A 22,065-nucleotide genomic window follows, 5' to 3' on the forward strand; every position below is an offset into this window, starting at 1 on the left:
GGGTATTGTGATGTCATTATGTGGTATTGTGATGTCATTATGTGGTATTGTGTGTAGATTGCTGAGGATTTTTTAAATGGATTGAATCCAGTTTAGAATAAGGTAACAAAGTGTGGGAAAAGTGTAAAGGAGTCTGAATACTTTCTGAATGTACTCTACGCCTTTATCTGTCTCTAATCTGGTTCTCTCTCTGTTTTCAGGGTGGGACAAACCTGGTGATTACAGGAGCCGGCCCGGTCTGCGGTTTCAACCGCAGTAAGAGATGGCACTTTTTTAAGAGGGAGAGATACAATAGAAATACAAGCCAGGTCGGTCTTCAGACATGAACCAAATCATGTTGCTGCTATTAAAATACCAGTCTTCAACATGGAGTTTACAGTATTGAGTATTGGTCATTTGTTATACAATGTTGTTATACAACAAATATCTCTCCTCTCCTTTATCTCTATGCTGAGAACACAGCACGTTTGTACGAGGCAGGGAAGACCGTTCTGTGTTACGAGGAGAAGGAAGGTGCGCCTCCCCTCCAGCCCTCCAGCCTGCATATCCTGTTCGGGCCACTAGGGGACTTGGAGAGCTCCGGGGGCTTCAGTGAGGGAAACAGCTCTGGAACTACTGAGACCAGCGACGGAAGTCGGGAGACAGGAGACTCTGGTCACTACTCCAACGAAGAGATAAGCAATGAGATGAGCAACTCGTCCACAGCCACCTCAGGCCGTAACTCCAGGCCTCCGTCCTTCGGGTCGGAGTTAGATGACAGCCCAACTCCAGAGAAGGAAGAAGAAGAAAAGCCTGGTTTTAAAGTGGAATCTGAGGTGACGCCACTAAGACCTCCCTACCGTCTCTACCATGGTCTCCACCAGCCTGGTCATGACACTGTCCAGCATCCCTGTTCCCTCTCGGCTGAGGAAGCTGTTTATCCTGCCCAGGCCACGGTCCAGCATCCCTCACATCCCTGTTCCCTGTCGGCTGAGGAAGCTATTTATCCTGCCAAGGCCACCGTCCAGCATCCCTGTTCCCTCTCGGCTGAGGAAGCTATTTATCCTGCCCAGGCCACGGTCCAGCATCCCTCACATCCCTGTTCCCTGTCGGCTGAGGAAGCTATTTATCCTGCCCAGGCCACCGTCCAGCATCCCTGTTCCCTCTGGGCTGAGGAAGCTGTTTATCCTGCCCAGGCCACCGTCCAGCATCCCTGTTCCCTCTCGGCTGAGGAAGCTGTTTATCCTGCCCAGGCCACGGTCCAGTCAGCAGGCTCGTCCTGGTGATAGGTTACCCAACCTGAATGCGGCTTATTTTCAGTTGAAGCAGCCCACCTTTCTCGCTTCTTTGCCTCCTGAAATGGGTCCTTGGGCAAGGAACATACAGGTACATAGAGGGATCAGGACGTTTAAGGTTTAAGGAGGAAATGGGTGTTTGCTTCAGGTCTACCTCAAGATATTTGTAATGAATGGTGTTGTTTTCCTGTTTCATTTTGATCTTATTTTCAGTCTGTCTGGTTTCTGTCTTTGTGTCAGGTCTTTAGGGATGATTTCTTAGACACCAACCTCAGCGGGGGTCGGTGACAACCGGATGCATCCGGTTTTCAAGGGAACTGGAAAGAGAGACTTCTGCTTTAGGATGTTAACAAGTCGACATTCCATCTTAACTCCTCCTCCACTTTTACAGGATTGGTTGAACAGTGTAGAAGAGCCCCCTCCATTAGCACAACAAAGAAAGAAACACCACACAGATGATTCTTTGTCATGAATTGGTGAAAGGGATGTTATGGGATCCTGATAAGCTTGTTCAGTGAAGATTGGACATTGGAAGGAGCTTTTTATTATAATTTTTTTTACAAAACTAAGCTTAATCTTTGTCTGGGAAACCAGTCCTTAATGTCTGTCCTAAACCAAAGCTTACCCAACAATGAATGTTCAAAAGGATGTAAAAAATATATTGGTTTATGATACATTCTATAATTAAGGAGATTATTTTCTTCCATTGAAGCAGAGGGTTGGTGACCCTCCTCATTGCTGATTGTCTACCTCAGTTACTCTGACTCTGTATATATAGTACTACCTCATTTACAACAATATATTGTGCAAGTACCGTATTATAGTACTACCTCATTTTAAGGGTATATTGTGCAGTATTATTTACCCCAACTCAGGGTAATGAGGGTTGAAAATATTTCAAAGCCATGTCGTCTTACCTGCAGGAGTTATAGTTACAGGCTGAATTTAGTTTGAAGATTTGTGAAAATTCCTTTAGGAATTTTTATTTTATTTTTTTGAAAAGGTTGGAAAAGTGTTTTTTTTTTAATGACGAGCCTCTTCAGTATAGTTCTAACATTGAAGTGCATTAGATACTGTATCACCAGTCTCTATTTGAGTAAGATCAAGTAACTAAAAATTAAACGTTGAACTGGCATTTGCAGTACGGCGTACCTTTAAAAGCTTTAAAATGGCCTTATTACGTGGAAAAGGGCTTTGCAGATGATTGTAGATACAGAGAACCAAAGAAAGAGTAGGAACACGCGACATAACAGCCCTACAGTATTGTAATAAGTGTCCTCTGAATCATTTCGCTGCCGTGTCAAGTGTGTATATTTCTCATTGAATTATCGAGTTGAATACAATTCTTATTGTACATTTTCAAGACACGGTTTATATCTGGTTGAAAGCTTTAGTGCTCTGTCTTTCAGACGAGTGTTCTCCATTTGCCTTCTATGTACAGTAGATCATTGATGCTGAATGCAGTGTTGACACTGTGCTATTAGATGCCAAAGAGTTGTCTACTTCCTCAGATGGGGGGGATTCAGATAGATGATAGATCAGACTGGAGGACTGATGGGTCCTCCAGATAGATCAGACGGGGGAGGACTGATGGGTCCTCCAGATAGATCAGACGGGAGAACTGATGGGTCCTCCAGATAGATCAGACGGGATGATGTCACAGGAGATTCCAGAGTTGGGGCTAGTTCCATATCAATTCAGTCAGTTCCGGGAGTAAACTGAAATTCCAATTCTTTTCAAAAGGGAAATTTGAGAATTTTGAAATTTCAGTTAAACTTACAGAATTGACTGAATTGAACTGGAATTAAGCCCAACACGGACAGGAGTTTGTCTCACACCAAAACAAAGAATCCAGTCAGTGTATTGACAGAGATAGTGGATGGATGAAGAAGCATTTGCATTCATCAAGCTGATATCACCTGCGGTCAACAATTCACATGAATACCATTTTTTAAATCAATGAATGTTGTATGATGGAGAAATGTATATTTGTATCCACTATATTTCTAGCCTGGTACCATATTTGTTTGTGCTGTATAGCATGCCAGCCATGACAATGACCATAGGAGTTGGCTACACAGATTAAACACATCTGGAAACAGGCTACTATTATATTACACCCCAGGTTGACAATATCACAAGATTCTGACTATCAAATCAATAACCCCTATGTGTGAAGAGCAACGTAATCAAGTTTTATCTCTTTGAAAAGCAAATAATCTTGACCAAAGAAGATGTTGTTTTTAATCATTAGTTTGTTTGGTTTTACTTCTTTTTTTTCTCACAACAGTATTTGCATAATGTGTTATAAGTTGCTAGGATTTTGATTAACTAGAAAAAGGCATTTTTAAAAGTCGAATCATTGTGATGCCAAGTTCCATTTTGTTTTGTGTGGCTTGAGAGGTCAAAGAGCGTTCAGTTTTCAGTTGGATCGTGTTCATAAGATTTCACCTGAAAGATGTTAAAAGTTTACTTTTGGGACTTTTTAAAAACATTTTATGGTTTTGTTTATTTTAGGATAGTTTTATTTTGTGGTAAAGCATATTTTTCCTGAGGTCATGTTTACACTTGACACTTGCATGTGACTTCTGCTATCGGAAATACGAAGGTCGCATTGAAAAGACGGGTCTCTTTGTGGTCTGATTATGGTCAAACTCACTTCGGGAGTTGGTCAGGGATGCATTGTGTTCGGATCTGGTTACCACTTCGGGAGTTGGTCAGGGATGCATTGTGTTCAGATCTGGTTACCACTTCAGGAGTTGGTCAGGGATGCATTGTGTTCAGATCTGGTTACCACTTCAGGAGTTGGTCAGGGATGCATTGTGTTCAGATCTGGTTACCACTTCGAGAGTTGGTCAGGGATGCATTGTGTTCGGATCTGGTTACCACTTCAGGAGTTGGTCAGGGATGCATTGTGTTCAGATCTGGTTACCACTTCAGGAGTTGGTCAGGGATGCATTGTGTTCAGATCTGGTTACCACTTCGGGAGTTGGTCAGGGATGCATTGTGTTCAGATCTGGTTACCACTTCGGGAGTTGGTCAGGGATGCATTGTGTTCAGATCTGGTTACCACTTCAGGAGTTGGTCAGGGATGCATTGTGTTCAGATCTGGTTACCACTTCAGGAGTTGATCAGGGATGCATTGTGTTCGGATCTGGTTACCACTTCAGGAGTTGGTCAGGGATGCATTGTGTTCAGATCTGGTTACCACTTCAGGAGTTGGTCAGGGATGCATTGTGTTCAGATCTGGTTACCACTTCGGGAGTTGGTCAGGGATGCATTGTGTTCAGATCTGGTTACCACTTCGGGAGTTGGTCAGGGGTGCATTGTGTTCAGATCTGGTTACCACTTCAGGAGTTGGTCAGGGATGCATTGTGTTCGGATCTGGTTACCACTTCGGGAGTTGGTCAGGGATGCATTGTGTTCAGATCTGGTTACCACTTCGGGAGTTGGTCAGGGATGCATTGTGTTCAGATCTGGTTACCACTTCAGGAGTTGATCAGGGATGCATTGTGTTCGGATCTGGTTACCACTTCAGGAGTTGGTCAGGGATGCATTGTGTTCAGATCTGGTTACCACTTCAGGAGTTGGTCAGGGATGCATTGTGTTCAGATCTGGTTACCACTTCGGGAGTTGGTCAGGGATGCATTGTGTTCAGATCTGGTTACCACTTCGGGAGTTGGTCAGGGATGCATTGTGTTCAGATCTGGTTACCACTTCGGGAGTTGGTCAGGGATGCATTGTGTTCAGATCTGGTTACCACTTCGGGAGTTGGTCAGGGATGCATTGTGTTCAGATCTGGTTACCACTTCAGGAGTTGGTCAGGGATGCATTGTGTTCAGATCTGGTTACCACTTCGGGAGTTGGTCAGGGATGCATTGTGTTCAGATCTGGTTACCACTTCGGGAGTTGGTCAGGGATGCATTGTGTTCAGATCTGGTTACCACTTCAGGAGTTGGTCAGGAATGCATTGTGTTCAGATCTGGTTACCACTTCGGGAGTTGGTCAGGGATGCATTGTGTTCAGATCTGGTTACCACTTCGGGAGTTGGTCAGGGATGCATTGTGTTCAGATCTGGTTACCACTTCAGGAGTTGGTCAGGGATGCATTGTGTTCGGATCTGGTTACCACTTCAGGAGTTGGTCAGGGATGCATTGTGTTCAGATCTGGTTACCACTTCAGGAGTTGGTCAGGGATGCATTGTGTTCAGATCTGGTTACCACTTCAGGAGTTGATCAGGGATGCATTGTGTTCGGATCTGGTTACCACTTCAGGAGTTGGTCAGGGATGCATTGTGTTCAGATCTGGTTACCACTTCAGGAGTTGGTCAGGGATGCATTGTGTTCAGATCTGGTTACCACTTCAGGAGTTGGTCAGGGATGCACTGTGTTCAGATCTGGTTACCACTTCGGGAGCTGGTCAGGGATGCATTGTGTTCAGATCTGGTTACCACTTCGGGAGTTGGTCAGGGATGCATTGTGTTCAGATCTGGTTACCACTTCAGGAGTTGGTCAGGGATGCATTGTGTTCAGATCTGGTTACCACTTCAGGAGTTGGTCAGGGATGCATTGTGTTCAGATCTGGTTACCACTTCGGGAGTTGGTCAGGGATGCATTGTGTTCAGATCTGGTTACCACTTCAGGAGTTGGTCAGGGATGCATTGTGTTCAGATCTGGTTACCACTTCGGGAGTTGGTCAGGGATGCATTGTGTTCAGATCTGGTTACCACTTCAGGAGTTGGTCAGGGATGCATTGTGTTCAGATCTGGTTGCCACTTCGGGAGTTGGTCAGGGATGCATTGTGTTCAGATCTGGTTACCACTTCGGGAGTTGGTCAGGGATGCATTGTGTTCAGATCTGGTTACCACTTCGGGAGTTGGTCAGGGATGCATTGTGTTCAGATCTGGTTACCACTTCGGGAGTTGGTCAGGGATGCATTGTGTTCAGATCTGGTTACCACTTCGGGAGTTGGTCAGGGATGCATTGTGTTCAGATCTGGTTACCACTTCGGGAGTTGGTCAGGGATGCATTGTGTTCAGATCTGGTTACCACTTCAGGAGTTGGTCAGGGATGCATTGTGTGCGGATTTCTCCTCAGTCTGGACACAATCAGGCTACCGAAAGTGCATACAGTGGGCGATGCCATCAGCACTCCTCTCATAAGTCTCCAGAAAGCTTGTTTTGAAATCGAGAGGCGCCTTTTTCATTATAACGTTGGAGGACATACATTGTTAGTGTGTGAGGAACGTGTTTGCTGGCCTCAGAAATGCTAGCCAACAAGCTAATATTTAGAATAGCTATTTTTTTTTGTTTGGCTAGTGTTATGCAAACCCTTTTGCAATCCCTTTAGTGTTGCTTGCTAGCTACAGAGGTTAGCTGGCTGGTTAGCTACAGAGGTTAGCTGGCTGGTTAGCTACAGTAGTTAGCTACAGAGGTTAGCTGGCTGGTTAGCTACAGAGGTTAGCTGGCTAGTTAGCTACAGTAGTTAGCTACAGAGGTTAACTGGCTAGTTAGCTACAGTAGTTAGCTACAGAGGTTAGCTGGCTAGTTAGCTACAGAGGTTAGCTGGCTAGTTAGCTACAGTAGTTAGCTATTGCCATCAGTTGTTGTTGTGTTATTATCATATTTAGCCTATTCCACCGTTTGTAGAATGCATACTGGCATTTGAATATAGCGCAGGAAAAAGGGGAATCCGGACACAATGTGGACACGGAAGACACATTTATTTGTAGGTGTAGACACATGACACTTTCAGAATTCCCTGATCAGAATTCCATGATCAGAATTCCCTGATCAGAATTCCCTGATCAGAATTCCCTGATCAGAATTCCATGATCAGAATACTAAAGCTGCGTGAACTGTCAAGTCTAGACACGGCCTTAGATGGATATAAGAAAAGACTGGGCTATTATCCCCCTCTTGTCTGTGTTCTCCGAGCCTGCGTCAGGGACAGGTGTTGTCGGCTAGGGGAGCCTGCTGCCTTTGCCGGACACCCATTTGAATGTGTCCTTTTATTTCTACTATTTAACGTATGTTTTTGTTGTAATTTCCTGATTTTTGTCATTCATATTTAGCATATCATGTATTTCTTTCTCCCAAGTATTAAAGTAAACAGTGTTACTGTGTTACAAACCACATTATTTTATCCTCTCAAGATGGTCTCATCATTTGAATAAAAATGTTTCCTGAAAAAGTTTTCTAGTGATAGTTAAAAAAAAAAAAATCATTGATATGGATGTGATGAGGACATAGTTTTATCTCAGTGTCACCAAAATACACTATACAGTGTCGACAGATACAGGATTGGTTCGTATATGTGGATCTAAGTCTGTTCAGCAAACCAAAAAATGGTTCTGTGTGAAAATTGCATTCTGGGAACTTTTGCAGCAAATGTTCTCATAACTCAAAAAAACTGTCTGATGATTTATAGAATGTTTGTGTTAAACATTTACCTGTTGTTGCAAGAACATTTCTAGAAAATATTGAATCTGTTCTTTGAAGGTTACCAGCATGTGTCATTAGGTTATTGGGAACATTGTGGGAACGTCACAAAAAAGATAAGTTCACGAAAACTCCAGTTGTGCCGACATTCAGATCATGTCTGTAAAAAAAATTACAAGAATGTTGACAGAACAGCCTTTGAGGTTTAAAAAAAATATATAGAAAAAAGGTTCCCAGAACATTTAATTAGGTTGTACTTTACAGGCGATGGGTTCCCAGAACATTTAATTAGGTTGTACTTTACAGGCGATGGGTTCCCAGAACATTTAATTAGGTTGTACATTACAGGCGATGGGTTCCCAGAACATTTAATTAGGTTGTACATTACAGGCGATGGGTTCCCAGAACATTTAATTAGGTTGTACATTACAGGCGATGGGTTCCCAGAACATTTAATTAGGTTGTACATTACAGGCGATGGGTTCCCAAAACATTTAATTAGGTTGTACATTACAGGCGATGGGTTCCCAGAACATTTAATTAGGTTGTACATTACAGGCGATGGGTTCCCAGAACATTTAATTAGGTTGTACATTACAGGCGATGGGTTCCCAGAACATTTAATTAGGTTGTACATTACAGGCGATGGGTTCCCAAAACACAATGCTCAGTTGTGATGACATTCATACAATGTTTAAGTTAGGTTGCACAGAACGTTCCCATGATGTTGTATGATGTTTCCACAATTTCTAAATAAGTCTGTTTTTCTATGACGTTCGTAGCCTATTTGTTTTAGGTTTAACATAATATTCAAATATATATATATATATATATATATATATAAACACAACATGTAACAATTTCAAGATTTTACTGAGTTACGGTTAATATAAGGAAATCAGTCAATTTAAATAAATTCATTAGGTCCTAATCTATGGATTTCACATGACTTGGAATACAGATATGCATCTGTTGGTCACAGATACCTTAATAAAACAATAGGAGTGTGGATCAGAAAACCTGTCAGTATCTGGTGTGACCATTTACCTCACATAGAGTTGATCAGGCTGTTGATTGTGGCCTGTTGAATGTTGTCCCACTCCTCTTCAATGGCTGTGGGAAGTTGCTGGATATTGGCGGGAACTGGAACACGCTGTTGTTCACGTCGATCCACAGCATCCCGAACATGCTCAATGAGTGACATGTCTGGTGAGGATGCAGGCCATGGAAAAACTGGGACATTTTCACCTTCCAGGAATTGTGTCCAGATCCTTGAGACATGGTGTCGTGCATTATCATGCTGATGGTTAATGAATGGCATGACAATTGGCTTCAAGATCTCACCACAGTATCTCTGCCATCGATAAAATGCAATTGTGTTTGTTGTCTGTAGTTTATGCCTGCCCATAACATAATCCCACCGCCACCATGGGGCTCTCTGTTCACAATGTTGACATCAGCAAACCGCTCGCCCACACAACGCCATACACGTTGTTTGCCATCTGCCTGGTATAGTTGAAACCGGGATTCATCCATGAAGAACACACTTCTCCAGCATGACAGTGGCCATCGAAGGTGAGCATTTGCCCACTGAAGTCAGTTACGACATCAAACTGCAGTCAGGTCAAGACCCCTAGTGAGGACGACGAGTATGCAGATCAGCTCGGATCGATGAGCTCGATGAGACGGTTTCTGACAGTTTGTGCAGAAATTATTTAAATGTGCAAACCCAGAGTTTCATCAGCTGTGCAGGTGGCTGGTCTCAGATGATCCCGCAGGTGAAGAAGCTGGATGTGGAGGTCCTGGGCTGGCGTGGTTATACGTGGTCTGTGGTTGTGAGGCCAGTTGGACGTACTGCCAAATTCTTTAAGGCGGCTTATGGTAGAGAAATTAACATTCAATTCTCTGGCAACAGCTCTAGTGGATGTGCCAATTGCATGCCAATTGCACGCTCCCTCAAAAGTTTAGACATCTGTGGCATTGTCTTGTGTGACAAAACGGCACATTTTAGAGTGGCTTTTTATTGTCGCTAGCACTGTGTAATGATCAGGCCGTTTAATCAGCTTCTTGATATGCCACACCTGTCAGGTGGATGAATTATCTTGGCAAACGAGAAATGCTCACTAACAAGGATGTAAACAAATCGGTACACATCATTTTAAAGAAATCAGCTTTTTGTGCTTATGGAACATTTCTGGGATCTTTTATTTCAGCTCATGAAACATGGAACCAACACTTTACATGCTGCGTTTATATTTTTGTTCAGTGTACATTTAACTTTGTCTTAGAGGTCCTCAAAATATTTCAAGAAGATTTAGAAAATGTTATATTGAATTTTTACCACAACATTCTCAACATGCAAATGTGTAGTTCTTTAAAGCACATTGGAATACATACCCACGATGTTTCTCTCCAGATTGAATGACAATATGCATTTGAGGACTATATTGTAGGACCACTACAAGCAGATATACACCCACAGGACATCTGAACAGCTTTTAATCATAAACACACAAACATATTTATTTTACTGTTTATACCGTATGTCGACAATCTGCACATGTGGGGTTTGAAACTGTCACGGATCCTCTTCCTGTTCGGGCGGCGCTCGGTGGTCGTAGTCACCGGTCTACTAGCTGCCACCGACAGTGGCTCCTCTTCCTGTTCGGGCGGCGCTCGGTGGTCGTAGTCACCAGTCTACTAGCTGCCACCGACAGTGGCTCCTCTTCCTGTTCGGGCGGCGCTCGGTGGTCGTAGTCACCGGTCTACTAGCTGCCACCGACAGTGGCTCCTCTTCCTGTTCGGGCGGCGCTCGGTGGTCGTAGTCACCAGTCTACTAGCTGCCACCGACAGTGGCTCCTCTTCCTGTTCGGGCGGCGCTCGGTGGTCGTAGTCACCGGTCTACTAGCTGCCACCGACAGTGGCTCCTCTTCCTCTTTTTTTTTTCCTTTTCTTTTGGTTTATGTCTGTTATGTGGTTCACCTGGTTTCATTTTGGTTAATTAGGGGGGGGGGTATTTCATCTCGACATTTCCTTTGGGCTTTTGTGGGGGATTGTTTTCGTTTTCGCTAGTTCATGTTTAACAGTGTCACACCCTGACCATAGTTTGCTTTGTATGTTTCTATGTTTTGGTTGGTCAGGGTGTGATCTGAGTGGGCATTCTATGTTGGTTGTCTTGTTTGTCTATTTCTATGTCTCGCCTGATATGGTTCTCAATCAGTTAGTCATTGTCTCTGATTGGGAACCATATTTAGGTAGCCTGGGTTTCACTGTGTGTTTGTGGGTGATTGTTCCTGTCTCTGTGTTTGCACCAGATAGGACTGTTTTGAGTTTTCACATTTCATTGTTTTGTAGTTTATTCATGTATAGTTTTTCTTTATTAAACAAACATGAATCATCATCACGCCGCATTTTGGTCCGCCTCTCCTTCAACTAAAGAGAACCGTTACAAACAGGTGGTTTTTCCCTGGACTGTGTCTGAGTGGGGTTTTATGGCTACTGCTGTAGTCCGGTGTCCTGTAATTTTTGAGTTGGTTGATTAAACGCCCTTTTCATTCATTACTTGTTTCTCCTGCGCCTGACTCCACACCCACATCTCCTTGGGGAGTTTTGACAGAAACGGCAAAACTCGGTTCCCTAGCCAAGTCTTTTATCCTCTGCCCAATCACGGAAGCTCTCTTATAACTTATTGTTTTATTGTGTAACTATGGCAGTATGGTCAATGAGGAATTGCATGGTTCCTTTTTTATCCTTCTTAAACATAACTAACCCAGGGATATACTGGCAACTGGATTATTCACCATCACTTCCACCACCCTCTTTATATGCTGTGTACTTCTGGTCCTATATTTACAAGATCTCCAAGACTGTGAATGTTGATCTAGGATCACTTTTGTTTTTCAGATCATAAAAAAATAAGAAAGCGTCTCAAAGTAGGAATTATATTGGGTATATTATATTACATTTTTGAAAAAGTTGGAACAGTACATTTTTATACTATATTTTTTTTGTTACAGTTAGTCTAAATTCTAAATTTCTAACTGGATTTATAAATCTGGACGAATTAAAGACATCCTCTAAGTAGAGTGTATCTGAGCCTCAATTTGACAGTACAAAAAAATAAAATGCCGGTAAAGATGCTAACAACCTGGGGGTGAATTATTATATGATTATTTGCATTGTGTGATAGAGATGCATTTTGTAGACTGTAGTATAAAGTATGATTTCAAAGACAGAAAGACTGTACTCATCAACATCACATTGAATGTCTGGTGCAAATTGAACCTCTACCGTCAGTAGTTCAGGAGTACGTCCTGCAGTGGGCAGCAAAGCGCTTCAGACACCTGACGTCTGCTATGACGAACGAATAGAGGAAGACGTAAAGACATGTTTGAACAATGCGGGGCCTGTTTAACTCCGGCCATGGGATGATGTTTGTACGTAATGACTGCAAGTTATGACTATTTGGTGTTCTTTGCCTTGTTTAGCGTCGACACCTTTTGTCTGCATCTCTAGTTAGGTATGGACCGCTGTTTGGGTCTTTGACGTGTCAAATAACGTTGACCAATCAGGAGCTGAATATGACTGCACGTCACATAATCATTTAAACGCGTTCATCAGTGTTTTACGTAGTGATTACACATTGATAACACTAATCACTCGTATTTCATATGTCAACATTGATTCATTGATACGTACAGTATGCTATGATGCTGGTAAAGTTGTTTTGCGCACCTACAGTGCTGGTCATACAAAAAAAGCAAGCTAGTTTATGGATGCAAACAATTTTCTTCCCCAAAAACATAGCAAAAAGACATAATCTGTTTCAGTAGCTATAGTATATAGCTAGGTGTCATCATCTAAAATAACCCTAATTTATAAGACAGTTGTTATTTGATTAATGGGGGGGTTCGGACCCATCTATGTGAAGCTAGCCACAATAACGATTCACCACAATAGTGGACTTTGCGGTTAGACTTCAAAATAAAAGTATGACATTGACAGTGATGCAAATGAATACAAAGAGTAGAATTATGCCATACTTGAATAGATGATGTTAAACGAGGTTGGAATCTTTTTTGACACGTAAAGACCCAAACGGCGTTCCATAGCTAGGTAGTGGCTCTGGTCCAGGGCGTCGTTCGTCTGCGCTCTCGCTTGGTGGTGTAAATTATTTTGTTTAACTTCTTGGATATAGGGGGCGCTCTTTTAATTTATGGATAAAAAAAAATGCCCGTTTTAAGCGCAATATTTTGTCACGAAATGATGCTCGACTATGCATATAATTGGCAGCTTTGGAAAGAAAACACTCTGCAAAGATATTATCTGTGAGTGCCACAGAACTCATGCTACAGGCGAAACCCAGATGATACCTTAACCAGGAAATGGGCAGAATTTTCGAAGCTCTGTTTTCTATTGTCTCCTTATATGGCTGTGAATGCGTCGGGAATGAGCCTGCCCTTCCTATCGTTTCTCCAAGGTGTCTGCAGCATTGTGACGTATTTGTAGGCATATCATTGGAAGATTGGCCATAAGAGACTACATTTACCACGGGTCCACCCAGTGTCCTTTGTGTAAATTTGTGCGTAATCTTCAGCCACAGGCATTTTTCTCCTGGGATTCAGAGGGGATAGCATACTTCCACGAATGATATATCATCGAAGAGATATGTGAAAAACACCTTGAGGATTGGTCCTAAACAACGTTTGCCATGTTTCAGTCGATATTATGGAGTTAATTTGGAAAAAAGTTTGACGTTTTGAAGACTGAATTTTCATTTTTTTTGGTAGCCAAACGTGACGATTGATTTGATTTGGTGTGATTGTTATAACATACAGAAACACAAGTCCTTTTGTTAATCCGACCTAAAATACCTTACAATCAAATGCCGACCGTATTACCTCCCAAGAGAATTCCCTTCGGTTATAGTCACAGCCGTGTATATTCCTCCTCAAGCCGATACCACGACGGTCCTCAAAGAACTACACTGGACTTTATGCAAACTGGAAACCACAGAGGCTATCTTTTTGTAGCTGAGGATTTTAACAAAGCAAATTTTGAGGAAAACTTATTTAATCTTTATTTAATTAACTTGGCAAGTCAGTTAAGAACACATTCTTATTTTCAATTACGGCCTAGGAACAGTGGGTTAACTGCCTCGTTCAGGGGCAGAACAACAGATTTCACCTTGTCAGCTCGGGGGATCCATCTTGTACAGTTAACTAGTCCAACGCTATAACCAACTGCCTCTCGTTGCAGTCCACAGTAAGCCAAGGTAAGTTGCTAGCTAGCATTAAACGTATCTTATAAAAAACAATCATAATCACTAGTTAACTACACATGGTTGATGATATTACTAGTATATCTATGGTGTCCTGCGTTGCATATAATCTGACTGAGCATACAAGTATCTGACTGAGCGGTGGTAGGCAGCAGCAGGCTCGTAAGCATTCATTCAAACTGCACTTTCGTGCGTTTTGCCAGCAGCTCTTCGTTGTGCGTCAAGCATTGCGCTGTTTATTGACTTCAAGCCCATCAACTCCCGAGATGAGGCTGGTGTAACCGATGTGAAATGGCTAGCTAGTTAGCGGGGTGCACGCTAATAGCGTTTCAAACGTCACTCGCTCTGAGACTTGGAGTGGTTGTTCCCCTTGCTCTGCATGGGTAAAGCTGCTTCGAGGGTGGCTGTTGTCGTTGTCTTCCTGGTTCGAGCCCAGGGAGGAGCGAGGAGAGGGACGGAAGCTATACTGTTACACTGGCAATACTAAAGTGCCTATAAGAACATCCAATAGTCAAAGGTTAATGAAATACAAATGGTATAGAGGGAAATAGATAGTCCTATAATAACTACAACCTAAAACTTCTTACCTGGGAATATTGAAGACTCATGTTAAAAGGAACCACCAGCTTTCATATGTTCTCATGTTCTGAGCAAGGAACTTAAACGTTAGCTTTCTTACATGGCACATATTGCACTTTTACTTTCTTCTCCAACACAGTTTTTGCTTTATTTAAACCAAACATGTTTCATTATTTATTTGAGACAAAATAGATTTTATGTATTATAATAAGTTAAAATAAGTGTTCATTCAGTATTGTTGTAATTGTCATTATTACAAATATATATTAAAAATCGTCCAATTAATCGGTATCGGCTTTTTTTGGTCCTCCAATAATCGGTATCGGTATCGGCGTTGACAAATCATAATCGGTCGACCTCTAATACGCATCCTTACTCAACAAGAAGCGATTTATTATCCTTCATACATGTATCCTCCACTCCAATTTGAGACAATTTCAAGTTTTGTTTCAGTTTTCGATACTTCTGTTGTCCAAACATTCGTCTTTACCGACTTTGCTCTACGCGTTGCTTGATTCCAACTCAGCTTCCACTTCCTCCATATTTTCCTCTCTCCTCTCTTTGTTTCTTCCTTTTTCTAATGATTGTTTTCTTCTCCTAGCCACTTGTACTTCTACATCTGCATTGCTTGTTCTTTGGTGTTTTAGGCTGGGTTTCTGTATAGTAGAGCCCGGGATGATATCAGTATCACGATACTCTTAAATCAGCAGATTTTTAACTATCCAGGGTCACATTTATTTTCTAAGCTATATAGCACACAATGTTACATCCAGCAGGTTTTTGTAAGGACCAAAGAGTCTAGTCTGCTTTGCTTTGTGTTTTCATTTATTGCGATACTGGCATCGTCACAGCCCTATAGTGTAGAGCACATTATGACAACTGCTGATTTAAAAAAAAATACATTTTGATTTAATTTGATGAAGTATTCATGAAGTAAATATCCTTATGTAGCTACTACTACTAGTAGTCGTAATATTCGTTCCCTGTTTTATTTGTTCCCTGCTTCAGGACGACTCGTTGGAGTTTGAGAAGGGCAGAAATATTCCAGTCAAGTACAGAAGGGAGTTGTGGGTAAGATAAGGTCATTTATTGATCCAGTTTTTTTAATCCTCTCACATGACTCTTCAAGTCACCTCAGTTCATCGTATCATTGTTTACATTGAACTAATTGCGTTGTTAATGTGTGAGTCCATTTTAAATGCTGACTAGAATAGCAGCAACCTAACTTATTTTTTGTTATTTAGTGGAGGCGATTGTTAAGAGGAATTTTGTTCCTATGTGTTCATTAACCAATGCAATTAATACACTCTGTCTGTTTCTAAGAATTTGTAAGGTTGTTATTTAAATGAAACGGACAGAGATCAGTCAACTTCTTGAAGACTGGGAAAAGCAATGTAGGTTGGATCTCGTCACCACCTCTGTCATGTACCAGTTCACCACTGGCCTGAAATAAACCCTCAATTCAGAGGTCAGGTCTTTGCCTTACGGATCCTGGATCCGCCCGTGCACGGTTTTCAGCAGTTCCTCGGGACGACAGAGGTATCGAAGGACCAATTGATGAGAGAGTTATGTTCTCCAGGTACATCACCCAATTGAATTATATTACTCTCAGTCTGCAAACCAGAATTTGTAAGATCCTGGTCGAATGAAACAGATGGAGGCCCAGCTAAATGGTCAAATGTTTATTCATGGGAACATTCTAAAGTCAAGAATACAAATCAATTAATTTTATACTGACCTCTCACGCCCACACATTCACATAATGAGAAGTCAGTATAAAATGAATTGATTTGTATTCTTGACTTTAGAACGTGAGTGAGACAGTGTGTGCGTAGCAGGACATGTGTGTGTGTGTATGTCACGCCCACACATACACACAAACATACACACACACACATGTCCTGCTACGCACACACTGTCTCACCACCCAGCCGACAGAGATAGTGACCTTGTCCTTGAGACGTACTCGTTCTCTCCCAAATCTCTAGTCAGGTCGGCACCGAGCTCAGACAGTCTGTGTTTAAATACCATAAAGACATATTGTTTTCCCCTAATCCTGACTAGAATGACACATTTATTGATTATGATTTTATACATTCTAATCAATTCCACACAATTATATGTTTCAGGGCGGAACATTCTAATCATTCAATTAACAGACAATTCTCACCTATCAGCGATGAAGATGGTGGAAGAGATCAAACAGAAACGACAGGCAAAGTTTATCATGAACCGGTGAGTACAATTCATAGTTTTTGGTATGGTAAATAACAAGCAAAGTCCTAAATTAAAATTTGTAAAAAAATTGGCACATGCTTCGTAAACAACAGGTGTAGACACAGAGTGAATGCTTCCTGACCCTGGGATAGTAATGCTTCCTGACCCTGGGATAGTAATGCTTCCTGACCCTGGGATAGTAATGCTTCCTGACCCTGGGATAATAATGCTTCCTGACCCTGGTATAGTAATGCTTCCTGACCCTGGGATAGTAATGCTTCCTGACCCTGGGATAGTAATGCTTCCTGACCCTGGGATAGTTTTGCTTCCTGACCCTGGGATAGTAATGCTTCCTGACCCTGGGATAGTAATGCTTCCTGACCCTGGGATAGTAATGCTTCCTGACCCTGGGATAATAATGCTTCCTGACCCTGGGATAGTAATGCTTCCTGACCCTAGGATAGTAATGCTTCCTGACCCTGGGATAGTAATGCTTCCTGACCCTGGGATAGTAATGCTTCCTGACCCTGGGATAGTAATGCTTCCTGACCCTGGGATAATAATGCTTCCTGACCCTGGGATAATAATGCTTCCTGACCCTGGGATAATAATGCTTCCTGACCCTGGGATAATAATGCTTCCTGACCCTGGGATAGTAATGCTTCCTGACCCTGGGATAGTAATGCTTCCTGACCCTGGGATAGTAATGCTTCCTGACCCTGGGATAGTAATGCTTCCTGACCCTGGGATAGTAATGCTTCCTGACCCTGGGATAATAATGCTTCCTGACCCTGGGATAGTAATGCTTCCTGACCCTGGGATAGTAATGCTTCCTGAGATAGTAATGCTTCCTGACCCTGGGATAGTAATGCTTCCTGAGATAGTAATGCTTCCTGACCCTGGGATAATAATGCTTCCTGACCCTGGGATAGTAATGCTTCCTGACCCTGGAATAGTAATGCTTCCTGAGATAGTAATGCTTCCTGACCCTGGGATAGTAATGCTTCCTGAGATAGTAATGCTTCCTGACCCTGAGATAGTAATGCTTCCTGACGGGCCCTTTAATTATAGGCAGAAGTTGTGATCTGATATTTGAAGGAAATTTGGGAGTAGTTTGCAAAGTATTTGTGCCAATGTGTATATATTGGATACAAGGCAGCGTTATGATATGATTATATATGATTATTATATTATGATATCTCAGTAAATCAGTGGATTAGCAAGTCGTTGTGTCAATCTGTATGTATGGAAATGATAGCTCAATGAGCTCATACCTGTTTCTCTATCTGCTCATCCTACAAGCTGAAGAAGGACAAACAGTTGGAGAAGGAAGAGGCCATAAGCGAAGTGAAGAAGAATATTCACCTCATCAAAGCACCTCATGCAGGTGAGACACCTGACTACAACATACACAGCTATTACTACAACATCCACAGCTATTACTACAACATCCACAGCTATTACTACAACATACACAGCTATTACTACAACATCCACAGCTATTACTACAACATACACAGCTAGTACTACAACATACACAGCTATTACTACAACATACACAGCTATTACTACAACATACACAGCTATTACTACAACATACACAGCTAGTACTACAACATACACAGCTAGTACTACAACATACACAGCTAGTACTACAACATACACAGCTATTACTACAACATACACAGCTAGTACTACAACATACACAGCTAGTACTACAACATACACACCTAGTACTACAACATACACAGCTATTACTACAACATACACAGCTAGTACTACAACATACACAGCTAGTACTACAACATACACAGCTAGTACTACAACATACACAGCTAGTACTACAACATACACAACTAGTACTACAATATACACAACTAGTACTACAACATACACAACTAGTACTACAACATACACAACTATTACTACAACATGCACAGCTAGTACTACAACATACACAGCTAGTACTACAACATACACAGCTAGTACTACAACATACACAGCTAGTACTACAACATACACAGCTATTACTACAACATACACAGCTAGTACTACAACATACACAGCTAGTACTACAACATACACAGCTAGTACTACAACATACACAACTAGTACTACAACATACACAGCTATTACTACAACATACAACATACCCAACTATTACTACAACATACCCAACTATTACTACAACATACACAGCTAGTACTACAACATACACAGCTAGTACTACAACATACACAGCTATTACTACAACATACACAGCTAGTACTACAACATGCACAACTAGTACTACAACATACACAGCTATTACTACAACATACACAGCTAGTACTACAACATACACAGCTAGTACTACAACATGCACAACTATTACTACAACATACACAGATATTGCCTCTTCTCTCCTTCCCTCTGATCACCTCTTCTCTGCTACATGTTCAGTTTGACAAGCGAACAAACATCTCCTTGACTTTAAAGGAGTTGAATGCTTGTTGAGAGCAGCTTTTTAGATACATGTCCTCATTGATCTGCAGGCCAAGCCAAACAGCTGGAAGAGAAGATGTGGAAATGGGTAATGATTAACGTGTTGCTTTCGATGTGGTTGGTTGTAACAACTCATATTTCTGTGTGCTGTGTTTGAAATGTAACTGTTCCAAATACAAGTGGTGTCAGTCTTCAAAGCATACTGTGTATAATACAGAGGACATGCGTTTTTAAAGACATTGGATACAATAAAGGAATTGATGTATCCTGCCAAGGGAAATAGGTTTCTGATGTTCTTATGCATTCCATCTTATGCAAAATTCACTGAGCTTGAGAAATTTTAACAGAAACAATGGTTGTATGTTACACTAAGAGTTGGGCAAAGCTGGTTGAATCATATTAAAAATGATTCACAACTATAATGGTAAGGCTGGTTGAATCATATTAAAAATGATTCACAGCTGTAATGGCAAGGCTGGTTGAATCATATTAAAAATGATTCACAACTGTAAATGCAAGGCTGGTTGAATCATATTAAAAATGATTCACAACTATAATGGCAAGGCTGGTTGAATCATATTAAAAATGATTCACAACTGTAATGGCAAGGCTGGTTGAATCATATTAAAAATGATTCACAACTGTAAATGCAAGGCTGGTTGAATCATATTAAAAATGATTCACAACTGTAATGGCAAGGCTGGTTGAATCATATTTAAAATGATTCACAACTGTAATGGCAAGGCTGGTTGAATCATATTAAAAACGATTCACAACTGTAATGGCTGCCACCAAGTGTTAACTATACGTCCACATGTTTTATGTCTTAGTCATTTGCAAATTTTGACAGCCTTACATGTGTTGATCGATTGGAGAAAACAATCTAATTGAATCAATATTTTTGGTTTAATTTTAAAGAACTAGTTTACTATTTTATAGGTTGATGTCTGAAAGTAGTCTATGGGCCAGGAGAAACTAATATATGGTTCATTTTTCTATAAAAAGTCATTACAAACTTCAGCTAACTTTAACCACCACTAGTTAAAATCTATGGAAGTGATGTGAGCATGTTGTTGATTTTTTTTTTCATGGCCAAATATCACCTTTTAACTAACATTAAACCAAATATCACCTTTTAACTAACATTAAACCAAATATGGAGTTGATTTCAGGTGAGTTTTGACATTTTATTTTTTTAACCATGCCCCCATCACTTTCATAGATGTTTAGCTAGTGGTTGCTAAAGTTAGCCAAAGTTTAATGGCTGTTGACAGTTTCCCCTGGTCCAGAGACAACTTCCAGGGTAAGGAAACATCTAACATCAAGATGTAAAATAGTGTACTAGTAGTCCTTTTTAAGGCAGCAAAATGTGAAGACTGCAAGGGGGTGTGTAGTCCCTAGTGAAAGTCTATGTATTCGTTTAGACAAAGGCCCTTATTCACGTAATGTTTGTCTCTGTCTTGAGCATTCCATTTAGCAATCATATCTGAAATGAGTTTGAGGTTGATATTATTAGTAATTTGTTATTCGTTATTCACTGTGTGACTATATATTCCTTGTCATATTATTTATTTATTTATTTAATGTTTTATCGAAAATTAATTGTTGAAAAAAGCAACCCGTAAGTAATCATTTAACTGTTAGTCTACACTGTTGTTTACGAAGCATGTGACAAATAAAATGTGATTTTATCTGTTTGGGGGAAATGCATATAATCGTGGGGTGAGACAGGGATGCAGCTTAAGCCCCACCCTCTTCAACACCCTCTTCAACATATACATCAACGAATTGGCGAGGGCACTAGAACAGTCTACAGCACCCGGCCTCACCCTACTAGAATCCTAAGTCAAATGTCTACTGTTGGCTGATGATCTGGTGCTTCTGTCACCAACCAAGGAGGACCTACAGCAGCAGCTAGATATTCTAAACAGATTCTGCCAGACCTGGGCCCTGACAGTAAATCTCAGTAAGACCAAAATAATGGTGTTCCAAAAAAGGTCCAGTCGCCAGGACCACAAATACAAATTCCATCTAGACACCATTGCCCTAGAGCATACAAAAAACAATACATACCTTGGCCTAAACATCAGCGCCAGAGGTAACTTCCACAAAGCTGTGAACGATCTGAGAGACAAGGCAAGAAGGGCATTCTATACCATCAAAGGGAACATAAAATGCAACATACCAATTAGGATCTGGCTAAAAATATTTGAATCAGTCATAGAGCCCATTGCCCTTTATGGTTGTGAGGTCTGGGGTCCGCATGCATGCAGAATTCTGCAAAAATATCCTCCGTGTACAACATAGAACACCAAATAATGCCTGCAGAGCAGAATTAGGCCGATACCCACTAATTATCAAAATCCAGAAAAGAGACATTAAATTCTACAACCACTTAAAAGGAAGCGATTCCCAAACCTTCCATAACAAAGGCATCACCTACAGAGAGATGAACCTGGAGAAGAGTCCCCTAAGCAAGCTGGTCCTGGTGCTCTGATCACAAACACACCCCACAGAGCCCCAGGACAGCTCATGAGAAAACAAAAAGATCATTACTTGACACATTGGAAAGAATTAACAAAAAAACAGAGCAAACTAGAATGCTATTTGGCCCTAAACAGAGAGTGCACAGTGGCAGAATACCTGACCACTGTGACTGACCCAAACTTAAGGAAAGCTTTGACTATGTACAGACTCAGTGAGCATAGCCTTGCTATTGAGAAAGGCCGCCGTAGGCAGACATGGCTCTCAAGAGAAGACAGACTATGTGCACACTGCCCACAAAATGAGGT

General features: G+C 41.4%; 1 protein-coding gene across 1 annotated transcript in view; it reads left to right on the forward strand.

The window, feature by feature from the left end:
• Positions 1-7,459, forward strand: part of LOC109880181 (protogenin B) — a 52,849-nt gene extending 45,390 nt beyond the window's left edge. The window contains exon 19 of the mRNA XM_031801466.1: positions 201-7,459. Coding sequence (XP_031657326.1) covers positions 201-326 — 126 coding nt within the window. The 3' untranslated portion in view covers positions 327-7,459. The remainder of the gene's footprint in view (positions 1-200) is intronic.
• Positions 7,460-22,065: the final 14,606 nt, after the last annotated feature.

This window comes from Oncorhynchus kisutch, linkage group LG22 (assembly GCF_002021735.2).
Source record: "Oncorhynchus kisutch isolate 150728-3 linkage group LG22, Okis_V2, whole genome shotgun sequence".
NCBI classification, from domain to species: Eukaryota; Metazoa; Chordata; class Actinopteri; order Salmoniformes; family Salmonidae; genus Oncorhynchus; species Oncorhynchus kisutch.